Source organism: Aplysia californica, unplaced genomic scaffold (assembly GCF_000002075.1).
Source record: "Aplysia californica isolate F4 #8 unplaced genomic scaffold, AplCal3.0 scaffold00652, whole genome shotgun sequence".
Classification (NCBI taxonomy): Eukaryota; Metazoa; Mollusca; class Gastropoda; order Aplysiida; family Aplysiidae; genus Aplysia; species Aplysia californica.
In genome coordinates, this window is record NW_004797922.1 from 134,475 (window position 1) to 149,474 (window position 15,000).

The 15,000-nt window shown below is 42.0% G+C and overlaps 1 protein-coding gene and 1 long non-coding RNA gene across 2 annotated transcripts in view; both read right to left on the reverse strand.

The window, feature by feature from the left end:
• LOC101862530 (sialin) overlaps positions 1 to 9,507 on the reverse strand; it is a gene marked incomplete in the record, with an annotated part of 21,461 nt that extends 11,954 nt beyond the window's left edge. Inside the window, 4 exon segments of the mRNA XM_013087884.2 lie at positions 1,709 to 1,791; positions 4,721 to 4,954; positions 7,960 to 8,150; positions 9,425 to 9,507. Of these exon segments, the coding sequence (XP_012943338.1) occupies positions 1,709 to 1,791; positions 4,721 to 4,954; positions 7,960 to 8,112 (470 nt within the window).
• A 120-nt stretch (positions 9,508 to 9,627) lies between these two features.
• Positions 9,628 to 15,000, reverse strand: part of LOC106013095 — an 18,210-nt gene continuing 12,837 nt past the window's right edge. Inside the window, exons 2-3 of the long non-coding RNA XR_001185237.2 lie at positions 10,697 to 10,858; positions 9,628 to 9,750 (exon numbers count right to left, since the gene is read on the reverse strand). This is a non-coding gene — a long non-coding RNA (uncharacterized LOC106013095). The remainder of the gene's footprint in view (positions 9,751 to 10,696; positions 10,859 to 15,000) is intronic.

The following is a 15,000-nucleotide window of genomic DNA, read 5'->3' on the forward strand; positions in this document are numbered from 1 at the left end:
AAAAACAACAACAACAACAACAACAATAATAATAATAATAATAATAATTACATCCCCACTGTACAGCAAAACTGTCTGCGATTTCAAACTTCTATTATCCCGGCTGACACAACAACACTCTAAAACATTCTCAGCTTCTCGGGAAGCATACAGTGCAAGCAGCTGATTGAGTGCTCAAACACTAGCAAAATGACATGACCTTTCACTGTCTATAGCCAAATACCCATTCCCACCACATAAACAGAATATTAACCCCATGTGGGAACCCCATTGCAGACACTGTGACTACCACGAGGAGACCGTTGAACATCTTCTCCTTCACCGCCCAAACCTGGCAGTTCTTCGACGCAGGCTCCTACATACACCTACAGACTTACAAAGCCTGGTCTACTCTGGCGTTGACCAGATGACAAGGACATGTGGTTACTTGAGGGAGGCATTGCGCTGCCAAGAGCGAAATGCTCGTAGCTAAAGGGATTTGAAAACAACAACAACAACAACCCATTCCCACCTGAGGAAAATTTGTGTAAAGTGCCTTTCCCAAGTACACAGCGTTGTGTCCCTGATGGAATCTGAACCCATGACCTTACGGTTGAAGAGTTCACGAGCCAAACCACTCAACCACAGACACCACAAGGTAAAATTGTATATACAGACTGATCATGACACACCCACGATCGGGAGTGGGGGCGGGACGGGGGAGATTATGATAGAGATTGACACGTCTACCAGCCTTTTTCTTTTTCTTCATCTTCTCCTGCTTCTCATTCTTCTTGATCGCATCACACTAGAAGACCGATAGCATGGCCATTAGATTACCAATGCCTCAATCATAAATGATAGTGAAATAAAATAGAAATAATAATAATAATAATAATAATAATAACAATAATGATATCAATGATAATAATAATAAGAACAACAACAGCAATAAAAATAATAATGATAATGATAATAACAATAATAATGGCATTTATTTTGCGCATATCCCCACTCAATCTATGATGATCTATGATTTGTGACACTGACATGCAAGCACTGCAACAGAATCTGCGCTTCAAACATAGGAAGAATTAGCCATGAAAGAAGCTGGATAAAGACAACCTTGAGACCATCTTAAGCTAAATTGACCGTCTGCACAGACGAAAAGAGCCATATTATCCCCACTCAACAACATACCCTGGCTCAGCCAGAAAATGCATCTCAGAAAAAAATTATACAGGACTACTTGATCAAAATACTCATCCCAAAGCGAGAGTTGAACTCATGTCTTTTGTGCAAAAGATGAAGAGCCTGAACATTACACCACAAACGTCAATAGACCAATGCCAAAGCCATTACAAAAGTGAATAAGTAAAAAATAATGTCACACTATCACAAGGGAATGAGTGTATACTAAACTCTTTGGAGTACTTTCGGCTTTCAATGACATACTTGAGTCATCATCGGACAGTGATATTTACAGCATTTCTATCATCATTACATCACGCTTGCCAGCTTTTTCAAGAATCCAATCAGGTATACACAAGGTTATAACATCCGATTGAGAAACAATTAATATTACAGATGAATATAATTAGGTAAAAAATGACTAGTTTTGGTGCTGCAAATATGATACGGTTATCAATTTCCCAAATCGGAGAAGAAAGTCCCAGGAAATTCAGAACAGTTGGCAGGCCTAATATACTGATCCATCGACTCACCAGCATAAGTGAAAGCAGCCAGCTTACTCCTCTCCCACACCGGGGCCCAGTTACCCCAGATAGCGTGCATGGCTGGGAAAGTGACGCCCTGTGGATAGTTTTTTAAATGAAAAAATAAAAATCCACTTTATTTATTCCCTTCACAAAGGCAAACTAAGATTAAGATGGCATGAGCACACATATGCACACACACACATGCACGCATACACATGCACACACACACATGCACACATACATATATACACGCACACATACACATGCACACATATACACATGCACACACACACACACATGCACACATAAACTCCAAATCCACAAATCTACATTTACAGAATATTTTATCAAAGTTACCACATACAGTCAAATTGTATACAACAGCCTCTCACTGCCAAAGACAAAAGTGGATGTTTTAGACAAACTAATGGCTCGGACAGTGACATTATAATATAGAAAGAAAAAGAAGAGCAAGGGAGAAAATGGAAAGTGGTCATTCGTACAGGTGATTCTCTTGGTAAGGAAACCGCTAGGTCAGGTTCAACCATTCACAATATCACATAAATATACAGACAATTTTACAAACATGCCATTGCTGATCACCACTGTTGTATGGATGTGAGACATGGAACGCATCTCAGACGTGCATAAAGAGGATCCACATTTTCTTGAACAAGTGTCTGAGGCAGCTACTGAAGATCAGATGGACAGACAGGATCACCAACGAGGAAGTATTAAGAAGAACGAGACAGCCGAGTCAGAGAGGAGGTGGGAAGAAGGCATTGTCGATGGATTGGAGACACTTTCAGGAAGTCAAGCAGCTGCACAACAAGGAAAGTGTTAGATTGGAACCCACAGGGTAAAAGATCACGTGGAAGACCGCATGGAACTAGGAGAAGAGTCACAGAAATGGATGTTCAGTAAAGTGGGAAGACACGGAGTAACATCAAGCGACTCACCCAGGATAGGGAAAGGTGGAGAGTGTTTGTTCATTGCCTATACCCTGATCCAGGGTGAAAAAAGCGATAATGATGATGATGATGATTGCTGATTACCACTGTGCAGCGCTCTGTTTTTGAGTCAGGGTTATCAAGTCTTGCTCAAGGACACACTGCAGCCACCACCGAGTTAACTCATTCCGGACGCATCGGATGTATACGTCCAATAGGCTTGAGCTCCGATGGAGATGCATCGGACATATACGTCTGTTACATTTCTCAACTGTTGTGGGAGCACAAATCAAGGTATTCCAGGGAAAAAACTTTTGTTTGACATTGCTAAGCCATTTCTATTTTGTATCTATTTACCCTTGACCATGCAGCGTTGTTTTTTGGTAATTTTTTATGGCGATTTGTGAAGGCAGTCAAGGCAACAAAGACACTGATTTTCGAGGAGTACTATACAAAGAAGGACTATTTGCAGTGACCGGAACTATTTCTTCACAGTATTTTGACTGTAAATTGTGTTGTGGTGTGCTGTAGGCTGCATTGTAGTTGTGTTGTAACTTTATCTTGTTTGTTTCTGCATTCGTTACTGTCAACTTAGAGGGAGAAAAATTTGAGGGTGGGGGGGTCTCACACCATTTTTGTAGGGGTCCTGGCAAGATTAGGATTATATCTAGGCAAATTGGCTTAGATCTAAGGAAAAGTCCAAATGTCGAATGTGTAGATAGTGAAAACAGACTTTAAAAATATTAAAAGTGAAATAAATGGCAGACTTTCAAAGTTGACCCAAAATCGCGTGTCTCTAGATGCAAAGCTGGTCCAAAACCTGCGTCCCGAATGAGGTAACGCCGTGGCACGCAAAGGTGATTTTAACTTTTTTTAAGAAGAGAGACCTGAACAAGACCTTTACTCAATTTGTTACTTTGCGCTGCAGTCACATCTTCTTACTGTATAACAGTCACAGAGAACGATGAACAGATAGCTGGGAAAACATGGAACAAAATCAAGAGGCTAGCCCAGGGTGGGGAAAGGTGGAAAGTGTTTGTTTGTCATCTATATCCTGATCCAGGGTGAGAAAAGTAGTGATGATGGTGATGATGACTATATAATATCTTCTATCTAAACAATTGTTTGTCTGTTTTAGTAAGAGTTTTATTGCACTTGCAACATAATTAGGCCACATAAGTAACGTAGATTAGAGGTGTTTCAAGATAGTACTAAACACAGAAAAAAAAGAGGAGAGATAAGAATGATAGAAGTTCATCAGGAAAGAAGGAGTAAACCACACCAGAGCACCGCCTGCCAAACACCCACATTTACAATAATCATTAGTTAAATGAACAAAAAAAGAAACAAACGGGTGAGGTATATGAGAGTGCGCGTGTGTGTGTGTACGCGCGTGTGCGTGTGTGCGCGCGTGTGGGTGTGTGTGCATGTGTGAAAACGTGAGTGCATGCGTCGTGTGTGTATGTGCAATCCTGCGTGCCTGTGTGCGTGCATGTATACATGCCTGTATGCATGTCTGTGTGAGTGTGTGTATGTATATGTGTGTGTATATGTGTATGTGTATATGTGTGCATGTATACATGCGTGTATGCATGTCTGTGTGAGTGTGTGTATGTATATGTGTGTGTATATGTGTGCATGTATACATGCGTGTATGCATGTCTGTGTGAGTGTGTGTATGTATATGTGTGTGTATATGTGTATGTGTATATGTGTGCATGTATACATGCGTGTATGCATGTCTGTGTGAGTGTGTGTATGTATATGTGTGTGTATATGTGTATGTGTATATGTGTGCATGTGTGCATGCGTGCGTGAAAACCTGTGAGTAAGCATGTGTGTGGGTATGCGCATGTCTGCATGTGTGCGAGCATGCATGAGTGTGTGGTGCATGTATACATGCGTGTATGCATGTCTGTGTGAGTGTGTGTATGTATATGTGTGTGTGTGTTTGTATGTGTGTGTATGCATGTGAGTGCGTGCATGCGTGTGTATGTGTGTACGCGTGGTGTGCGGTAGGAGGAGACCGGGGGGGGGGGGGGGGAGCGGGGAGCACGTGACCCATCGTCGTACCTCACCAATTCCTTCCAGCACTCGTACAGCAATGAACAGGTACACGCTGTACCGCGCAGCCACGGGCGTCACCAGAGTGAGCAGGGACGTGCAGAGAACGCCGTAGCCAAACAGATTTTTGCCGCCGATCTTGGAGGCCAGCCAGCCGCCAGGCAGCTGAGTCACGATGTAGCCGTAGAAGAAGGCACCCAGGACGTAGCCTTGTGTCTCTTCATCCCAGTTAAATTCTCCCATCTGAGGGGCAATACCAAATAATAATTACAATAATAATAAAAATAATAATAATAATAATAAAAATAGTTATAGTTATAACAATGATAATAATATTAATAATAATAATAATAATAATAATAATAATCTATAGTAATAACAATAATAATAATGATTATAAAATAATAATAATAATAATAATAATAATAATAATAATAGCAACAACAGTAATGATGATAATAATAGTATCAATAATAATAATAATAATAATAATAATAATAATAATAATAATAACAACAATAATAACAATAACAGGGTCAAAACTGTCTAAGACGGCCACCCCTTGGAGAGGAGAAAAGTGGTTGTCATCTCAGACAGGTGGCTGTCTTACAGAGTGTCGTCACAGTGTAAAAACAGGTGATTGTCTCAGACAGGTGATTGTCTCAGACAGGTGATTGTCTCAGACAGGTGATTGTCATATACAGGTGATTGTCTCAGACAGGTGATTGTCTTATACAGGTGATTGTCTCAGACAGGTGATTGTCTTATACAGGTGATTGTCTTATACAGGTGATTGTCTCAGACAGGTGGCTGTCTTACAGAGTGTCGCTACAGTGTAAAAACAGGTGATTGTCTCAGACAGGTGATTGTCTTATACAGGTGACTGTTTTATACAGGTGATTGTCTCAGACAGGTGATTGTCTTATACAGGTGATTGTCTTATACAGGTGATTGTCTCAGACAGGTGGCTGTCTTATACAGGTGATTGTGTTATACAGGTGATTGTCTCAGACAGGTGATTGTCTCAGACAGGTGGCTGTCTTACAGAGTGTCACTACAGTGTAAGAACAGGTGATTGTCTCAGACAGGTGGCTGTCTTACAGAGTGTCACTACAGTGTAAAAACAGGGGATTGTCTTATACAGGTGATTGTCTTATACAGGTGGCTGTCTTACACAATGACACTATAAAGTAAAAACAAGTGATTGTCTTAGACATGTGATCGTCTTATACAGGTGATCGTCTTAGACAGGTGACAGGTGGTTGTCTTATACAGGCGGCAATTAGAGCAGGTTTAACTTTTTGGTCCAATATAAACTGATGATGATGGCCTTTAACATCCATGGTGGAAGAGAAGTTGTCCACCCAACTGGCTACCACAAGGAAACAATAGCAAGCAACTTGAAATTGGTTGCTTTTAAGGACAACAGGGCTAACCCAGATTTCGGGGGTTTCCAGAAATCTTGACCTACACCAAAAATGGGCATTGCCCTTTCTATAGGAGAAGTTTGGTGTCATTTGTGTGTATATTTGTTTGGTTATAGAGAAAACTCTCCTTGTCTTTTAAAGAAACTGAACAAGGGGCAAAAACGTTACCATCGATTTTCTTAAAACAGCATTTTTCGGGATAGCCCCCTTGTGCTTAAAAGCGACCAATTATCACAAATGTTACAACTTACTGCAGACAGCAGCACCTTTCTGTTTTCTAAACTTGTGTACTTACCTCAACATAATGTGGTTAATTATTATAAGAATGATGTAAATATGTAATTGCAAGAAAGCTTTAGTATAGTAGTTCAGTTCTAATAAAAGTTTTACTGCATTTGCAACACAAATATGTTATACAAGTGCCAAGGATTAGAATGTCACTCAAGAATATCATACCAAAAAAAGGAGGACAGACAAGGAGGATAGGTGTTTAGTTTTAGCAAGGTTTTACGGCGCTCGTAACTGCATAAGGTCATATGAGTGCCAAGGGGTGGATGTCAACAAAGAAATCCTTACAGGGAATCAGACTTACTCTGCTCACCTCTCTAGCTTAAAACAGCACAAAGTCTGCTTCGACTATCAAGGCACACTGGAAATAGCAGGTCACAAGAGTGTGATATACATATACAAAAGTAGTAGAGAAAAATGACGAAAGTAGGGATTAGGAAAGAAAAAGCAGCAGTTCTCTGTTGCAGTTCAGGCATAGTTATGAGCATGACATTGATGAATCAACCCATTTACAATTAAAATTCTACTGTGCATAAGAACTCGAGATGTAATGTCCCCCCCCCCCCTTTTTTGGAATGGCCTAAAGACACTTCAGTCAGTAGCACCACCCCGGGGGGTAGGAGAGATTTTTGACAGGAAAGAAGGAGCAAACCAAACCAGAGCACCCGACAACCACCCACTTATAAAAGTGTGACACCAGGAGTTGTAGGAGTGAACAGAAGCACAGCGTTACACTGACACTGACAACTGACATTTTGTCGTTCTCAGGTAGCCCGGTGTCAAGAAGAAAAGTACAGCTGAACCTGCTCTCACAGCCACCTGCCCAAGTTTAGTTTTAGTAGAGGTTTTACGGCGTTCGCAACTGCATAAGGTCATATGAGCGCCAGACGATTAGAGGAATTACAAGAGAGTAACAAACATAAAAAAGAAGAAAGGGAGATAAGGACGATAGATGTTTGATAGGAAAGAAGAAGTAGACCACACCAGAGCACCCGCCAACCACCCGCACCTGCCCAAGACAATCACCTGGGTTCTTTCGAACACAAAAGGAAGGGGAAGGGGAGAGAAAAGGAAAGAGGTAGAAACTGACAGAAAGACAAAGAGACAGGCAGTCGGGGAGAAAAAGAAAGAGGTACGTAGAGAGACAGAAAGACAAAGACAGAAAGAGGAAAAGAGGAGAAAAAAAAGAGGGTGGGCTGGGGGGGGGGGGGGGGAGAGAGAATCTGAAAAAGTACAAAGAAAGAACTATAAAGTAAAGGGACAGAAAAAGAAAAAAGAAAGAGGTGTAAAGTAATACGGGGTGCCCACTATGGCTGGATCGGGTCGATCGCCCGACACTCGATCGCCTGAAACTGAAAACAAACACGTTTGTTTTTGAGGCGATCGAGTAGGGCAATTGAGTAGGGCGATTGAGTAGGGCGATCGAGTAGGGCGATCGGCCCGATCGGCCGATCCCATCCGTAGTGGGCATCCCATATAAAGGGGCAGAAAAAGAAAAAAGAAAAACAACAAAAAACAAAAAAACATCCTTACATTTGAGCTGGAGGATGAGTTGCCTCCATCGGGGTCCGGGCACTCGTTGCTGTTGGTGGTGTTGCTGTCGCTGGTGGAGTTCACCATGGCAACCAGAGCCACGCTGAGGTTGACCCGGAGGCAGTAGACGTTGACGAACCCGAGGAAAGCCATCAGGGCCAGGACATGGCGAGTCGCGATGCATCCCGCTCCTGCTGTCGAGGTCAGCGCAAGGGGAATCAGATTGTGTCATATGTTGCTACCTTAATAGAATTACAAAACTCTATCCGACATTTTTAGCCGTTTGGAGTAACAAAGACCATGAGATCAGAAACCAAATGTCCCTTCTGCTCTATCTGACATTTTTAATCGTTTTTGAATAACAAAGACCATGAGATCAGAAACCAAATGTTCCTTCTGCTCTATCTGACATTTTTAATCGTTTTTGAATAACAAAGACCACGAGGTCAGAAACCAAATGTTTGGCATCTGCTCTATCAAAATCGTAAGATTATTCACAATCGTTATCAAGATATTCAAAGAATTGCATTTGAAAAAGTTTGACATGTTATGAAACTCAAAACTTTTGATGTCAAATTTCTCAAAACTACGTACTGAGCAGATAAAACTTTGTAATTCTAAGAAAACGATGTGTCATGAGAATCAGATTTCAAATATTATGTTATGGTGTAGTGGATCAGGCACTGGTCAACGTTTTGGGTATATAGAATTATTAATATCATCTTGAAGCACATTTATCTATCTTGCATTTGGCAACAACAAGAAAATCCATCGATCATAAACAGAAGTTGAAATATCAGCGATTGAAGGTGGTATCGCCTAGTGTGAGAGGTAAAATCAACAAGAAAATGGCTGCCAAAGTTTAGTGATTTCAATAGCTTGAGAGTCTGTGGAAACTGGAAATGTATGGTTTTTAATCAACGATTTTCGATGTCCGAGCTCGCAAGTCGTTTTGTTCTTTTTGTCATGGCATTGTAGACTGGGGTGTCTGTGGACTGCCTGCCCACCTTGAGAGGGGGCCATTCATGTTGAGGATAGGTGGGTACACTACAAGGGGTTTTCATGAGGCTGGATAACCTAACTGGCCTGTGACCGTGTAGTTCCGGTAGGGTTCACGTTGCCCATTCCCCGCCACCAGTGAGAGAGGGAAAGAGGGAGAGAGAGAGAGAGAGAGAGAGAGAGAGAGAGAGAGAGAGAGAGAGAGAGAGAGAGAGAGAGAGGGGGGGGGAAGAGGAAGAGAGAGTGTGTGAGAGAGAGAGAGAGAGAGAGAGAGAGAGAGAGAGAAAGAGAGAGAAAAAGAGAGAGAGGGAGGACGAGGGAGGAAGGGAGAGAGGGAAAGAGAGGGAGAGAGGGAAAGAGAGAGAGAGAGGGGGAGAGAGAGGGGGAGAGAGAGAGAGAGAGAGAGAGAGAGAGAGAGAGAGAGAGAGAGACAGAGAGAGAGAGAGACAGAGAGAGTATTCTCTACCTTCAGCTTCCCTCTTTTTTCTCTGTACGTCTGCATAGGAAGGCAGCAGAGGCTTGGTCTCACTGTCGTCTATCTCCCACCACCGGCTGGCGTTGATGATGATGGTGGCCCGCACTGGAGTAGGAGGAAGAGCTGACGCTCTGCACAGGGCCAGGGGTGGCCATGGTTCAAGGATCGAGTCTCTCTCTTTCTCTCTCTCTCTCTCTCTCTCTCTCTCTCTCTCTCTCTCTCTCTCAATAAGGAAACAGCTGAGAGAATCGTCCTCGCCCACCGCTACACTCGCTCCGTCACTGGGAAGACTGCCGGCTAGTTCAGCTCAACAACAGCTGTAAGAAAGAGTCGCAAGTTTTGGTTATTTGGGTTTATTTTTTTGTTTGAGTGAAGAGAAACACATCCACACAATCATAGTCATTTTTAGTTTTAGTAAGAGTTTTCCGTCACTTGCAACACAATAAGGTCATATAAGTGCAGAAGATTAGAGGTGTTACAAGAGAGTAACAAACATAAAAAAGAAGGAGGAGAGATCAGGACGATAGATGTTTGATAGGAAAGAAGGAGAAAACCACACCAGAGCACCCGTCAACCACCCACGTCATTTAGTGCTGAGGTAAAGTCAGACAGAGACAGAAACAACGTAAGGACAGTAAAGAAGAAGGACCTACCACGGGCGCCCTCCAACCACCCAGTAGTTGGTTTTAGGGTGATATCAATTCAATCTATTAATCATAATAAATCACTTCGTTTTAAAAATAGATTACATTAATGTGGAGAAATTTCTTTTGATTCTTGGGCTTTCAGTTAGTTGGCTTTCTTTCTTACTTTGTTATTTTTGTTTGTTCGCTTGCATGGGTTTTATTTCTTGCTTGTTCGTTTGTTTGTTTATTTGTCTGTTTGTTAGGTTAGTTGGTTGGCTGGTTGGTTGTTTGGTCGGTCGGTCGGTTGGTTGGTTTTGTTTTGTTTTTCTATTGTTCATTTCTTTTGGGGTGACCAGACAAGCATCACATGCTTTATATATGTACTTTATATCATTATATTACAGACAACATGACCACTTACGAAAAACTCAAAGCAGCTTAAAATCCCACACAATGAAAGTCTTCCAAACATAAACTACCAGTAAAGAATGCTAAGAATACTACAAAATACTAAATAACAAAAAACCTCACTGAAACAGCAAAGATTTGATGTAAATGTCAAAAAAAATGATCCAAGAGAAACAGAATCCTTCCACAGGGCACAAACTCGCAATGTCGTATCTAAATAATGTCCCACCTGTCCGAACTTCATGGCGTTACGATAGAGTGGAGTACAATATCCGTATATATCCGTTATCACACTCTTGATAAACGTTGCAGTGACAGCCGTACACTCATGTCTAGCATCTTATCTCACTCGAGTTTTGTATCGTCTCGTCCCCGTCAAGACATCAGGAGACTGATATAGAGATAAAGGTGAGAAGATTACAGACTCTTTGAGTAGCTGAGATGGAGTACAGAGCAGGGCGTGGACATAATAATGTTGTTTGGTTTGTTTGAGTAACAAGAAGCATATCGACGTGATCACGGCCATCTAATGGTGGGGAAAAGTAAGACAAACAGACAGAAACATCAGAAGGAAAGGAAAGAATTAGCAACTACCAGTAGCGCCCTCCAACCACCCGCTGTTATTTAGTGCAGGGAAGAAGCAAAACTGAAAGGCAAAATCAAAAGAGGGAAAGTAAAAAATAGGACCTACCAGTGGCGCCTTTCAACCACCCTCAGCATTCTTCAACGGTTATCAAAACTCTTCAGACCCTTCTACATTCAACTGGTATCTCATAATGATAACTGTCAACTAAAGACATACTAGGGATAAAAGTATTCATTACGTGAAGGGCTCACAACTTTCTACCTGTACAGAACACCACCTGTTGCTGTTTCTGGTAGTCTTCTTTCTTCTTTGCATCCCCTTGCTAGATTTCAGGGGGAGTCGGCTGCTGGTTCTTCAATACGCAGCGCAACTGATTTTTACGTAGGTAACCGTTTTTCCTACTTCTTATGGCCACTTGCCTAAAGGCAGCTAAGTTCCGATTTCGAAGGTACAAGAGGTAATATACATACATACATACATATATAATTATATATACATACATATATAAATACATGCACAAATACATACATATATGGGGTTTTTTTTGGGGGGGGGGGGGGTTGTTTTGTTTTGTTTTGTTTTTTTTGTTTTTTGTTTTGTTTTTAAATATTATTTTTTTAAATAATATTTTTTAAAAACACGAGGAAGGAAATGGGAAGTGGTCTATTTGTACAGGTGATTGTCTTGGACGGGTGATCGATAAATCATAATAATATTCAACTGAATGTGAAAAATGAATGACCCTGTTTGAAGCGGGACCTAAAGGTCAGCAGAGTATCTATAATATATCCCTCAAGGAGACTGAGCTGGAAAATTGAAAAGGGGATGAACTGGTTCGCCGAATACATTATCATGACGTCATGTGAGCTTCAGTTTTAACTGGGGTCATACAAGACCTCTAGTTATTGAAAGTTATAAACTATCTCTTTGAACTGTAACTCTGACATGTCTGGTGAAAAAAATGTCGAAATGACATACGTTTAACGGTTTAATGCCCTTATCAACACTATCGGCTGGCGCTCACATATGACATTATGCAGTTGCGAGCGCCGTAAAAACTCTACTAAAACTTTTAAAAAGTACTATTGGGCTACTTAAGAGGCGGGACCTCCGATTAAAACGTCCATTACCAAAAGGACTGAACCAAATGGGAAATTTGTGAAAAGTGTCTTTCCCAATAACACAACGTCGGACCGAGACCCCCACTCTGGAAAAGAGGTGGACACAAAAAGTAAGGCAAGTTGTGCGCCTTTTTATTTCTTTTTTTTTTCTCACAATTATTGTGCACGCAATTTTATGACGTTCGGGTCACAAGTACTTGCACGTGTACTTTTCAACACAAACTCTTCACGTAAGACGCTCCAAAGTGTTTACAAGGACCAAACTCTAGATTCCAGCACTGTATACGTAAGTCAGACGTTGGAAAAATAGACCGGAAATATAGGAAGATGTCATATCCACGTGCTTGTCAGAAAACCATCGACCCGGTCCACTTTCAGCTTCAAGCAGTGACAACAGCACCTCTAACAACAAAAAAATGCTAGAGTTGGAGAAGTGATAAGGGCTAACGGGCGAAATTCACTTAATGAAATCGCAGTATAACTGGAGGTTCAGGTTAGTCACGGAAGTGCTTATGACCTTGTTAAGTCAATTGGTTTTCCCAAAGTTCGTCTGTGCCCGTTGAGTTCCGAAGCAATTGACCCCGGCCCACAAGACTGAAAGTAAGGTTGTTTTGTTTGTTTTTAGTAAGGTTTTATGGCGCTTACAACTGCATGCGGGTTTAGGGGTTCGAGCCTCAGCTCGGCCCGACGTTGTGTCCCTGGGAAAGACATTTTACACGAATTTCCCACTTGGATCGGTCCTATCGGAGACGGACGCTAAACAAGGAGGTCCCGCCTCTTAAATAACCTAATAGTGTTGATAGGGGCGTTAAACCCCATACCATTTCACCATTTTTTTTCGCAACTGCATAAGGTCATATGAGCGCCAAAGGGTGGATGCCAACAGAGAAGTCCGAACGGGGAATCAGACTTACTCTGTTCATCTCACTAGCCTCAACAGCACAAAGTCTGTTTGACTATCAAGGCACCCAAGAAATAGCGGGTCACAAGAGAGTGACAAACATACAAAAGAAGTAGAGGAGAAATGACGATAGTAACGATGAGGAAAGAAAAAACTGCAGTTCCCCCTATGTTGTTCCGGCACGGTTATGAGCATGACATTGATAAATCAGCCCATCTACAATTCTACTGCGCAAAAGACCAATCACCATCATGTTAATGTCTCCCCTTTGGGAATGGCCTAAAGACACTTTCGTCTGTGGCACTGCCCTGGGGGGGGGGGGGGGGGGGGGCGAAGTAAGGGTGTATTGCTGTTGGAGCTCCGTGGAAGAGAAGAAATTTGTTTTGTTTTAGTAACAGTTTTACGGCTCTTGCAACACAATAAGGTAGTATAAATGCCCAAGATTAGAGGAGTTACAAGAGAGTAACAAACACACAAAAAGAAGGAGGGGAGATAGAGGCAATAGATTTTTTAAAGGAAAGAAGGAGCAGACAGCACCAGAGCACCCGCCAACCACCCACAAGAGACGGAATGTCTTATGAAAGACTCACTATAACTAGAGATGAGGAAACATGGGTTCGTTTGAGAAAAGTAGTAAAGAGAAACACATCGACGCAACAGCGGTCATAAAGTGCAGGGGAAAAGACAGACAGACAGACAGACAGACAGACAGACAGACAGACAGACAGACAGACAGACCGGCAGAAACAACTGAGGAAAAGTAAAGAGGTAGGCCTACTAGTGCGCCCTCCAAACACCCACCAAACGGCCCACAGACATAGGTCCATTATTGAAATAACCACTATCAAAGAGACATTCAATGGAATGGCGACACCCTACGTCCCCCAAATTTTATTTTTAAATTTAAAAAAAGGAGAAATCGGCCGAAAAACCCCCCATGGCAACCGTGTTTTGAGACCCTCATGGCGTGCTTCTCATAGAAGTTATATCACGTGGAGTAAAATTGTCAACACTTAGTTTTAGTTTTAGTAGAGGTTTTACGGCTCTCGCAACTGCATAAGGTCATATGAGCGCCAGAAGATTAGAGGTGTTACAAGAGAGTAACAAACATAAAAAAGAAGAAAGGGAGATAAGGACGATAGATGTTTGATGATAGGAAAGAAGAAGCAAACCACACCAGAGCACCCGCCAACCGCCCATTGCCAACTCTGAAGCCTGTACTGAAACAATGAAAGTACCGACAGCGAGAATTTAACAAGTCAGACCAAATGTGGACCATGGAAAGAGTTTTTGTTCTTTTTCCTCCATGACAATGCCCGCCCGCATTCGAGTGTCGGAACAAAGGAGACAATCACCTCGTATGGATGCAGTCTAGAGAGTCAGAGTTAGTACTTGTATAAGAACGTATAGGATGCAGCCTAGAGAGTCAGAGTGAGTACTTGTATAAGAACGTATAGGATGCAGCCTAGAGAGTCAAGAGTTAGTACATATGTATAAGAACATATAGGATGCAGCCTAGAGAGTCAAGAGTTAGTACTTGTATAAGAACGTATAGGATGCAGTCTAGAGAGTCAGAGTGAGTACATGTATAAGAACGTATAGGATGCAGCCTAGAGAGTCAGAGTGAGTACATGTATAAGAACGTATAGGATGCAGCCTAGAGAGTCAGAGTGAGTACATGTATAAGAACGTATAGGATGCAGTCTAGAGAGTCAAGAGTGAGTACATGTATAAGAACGTATAGGATGCAGTCTAGAGAGTCAAGAGTGAGTACATGTATAAGAACGTATAGGATGCAGCCGTGGTGGGCACCCTGTACAAGGCGACGAGTCGGACGCCATCGGCTTGTGCCGCGATAGCCGCTTTACGCTCTCAGTCTGACTAGCAAACCGACCATATCCCCCTTTGAGCACCCTGTATAATCC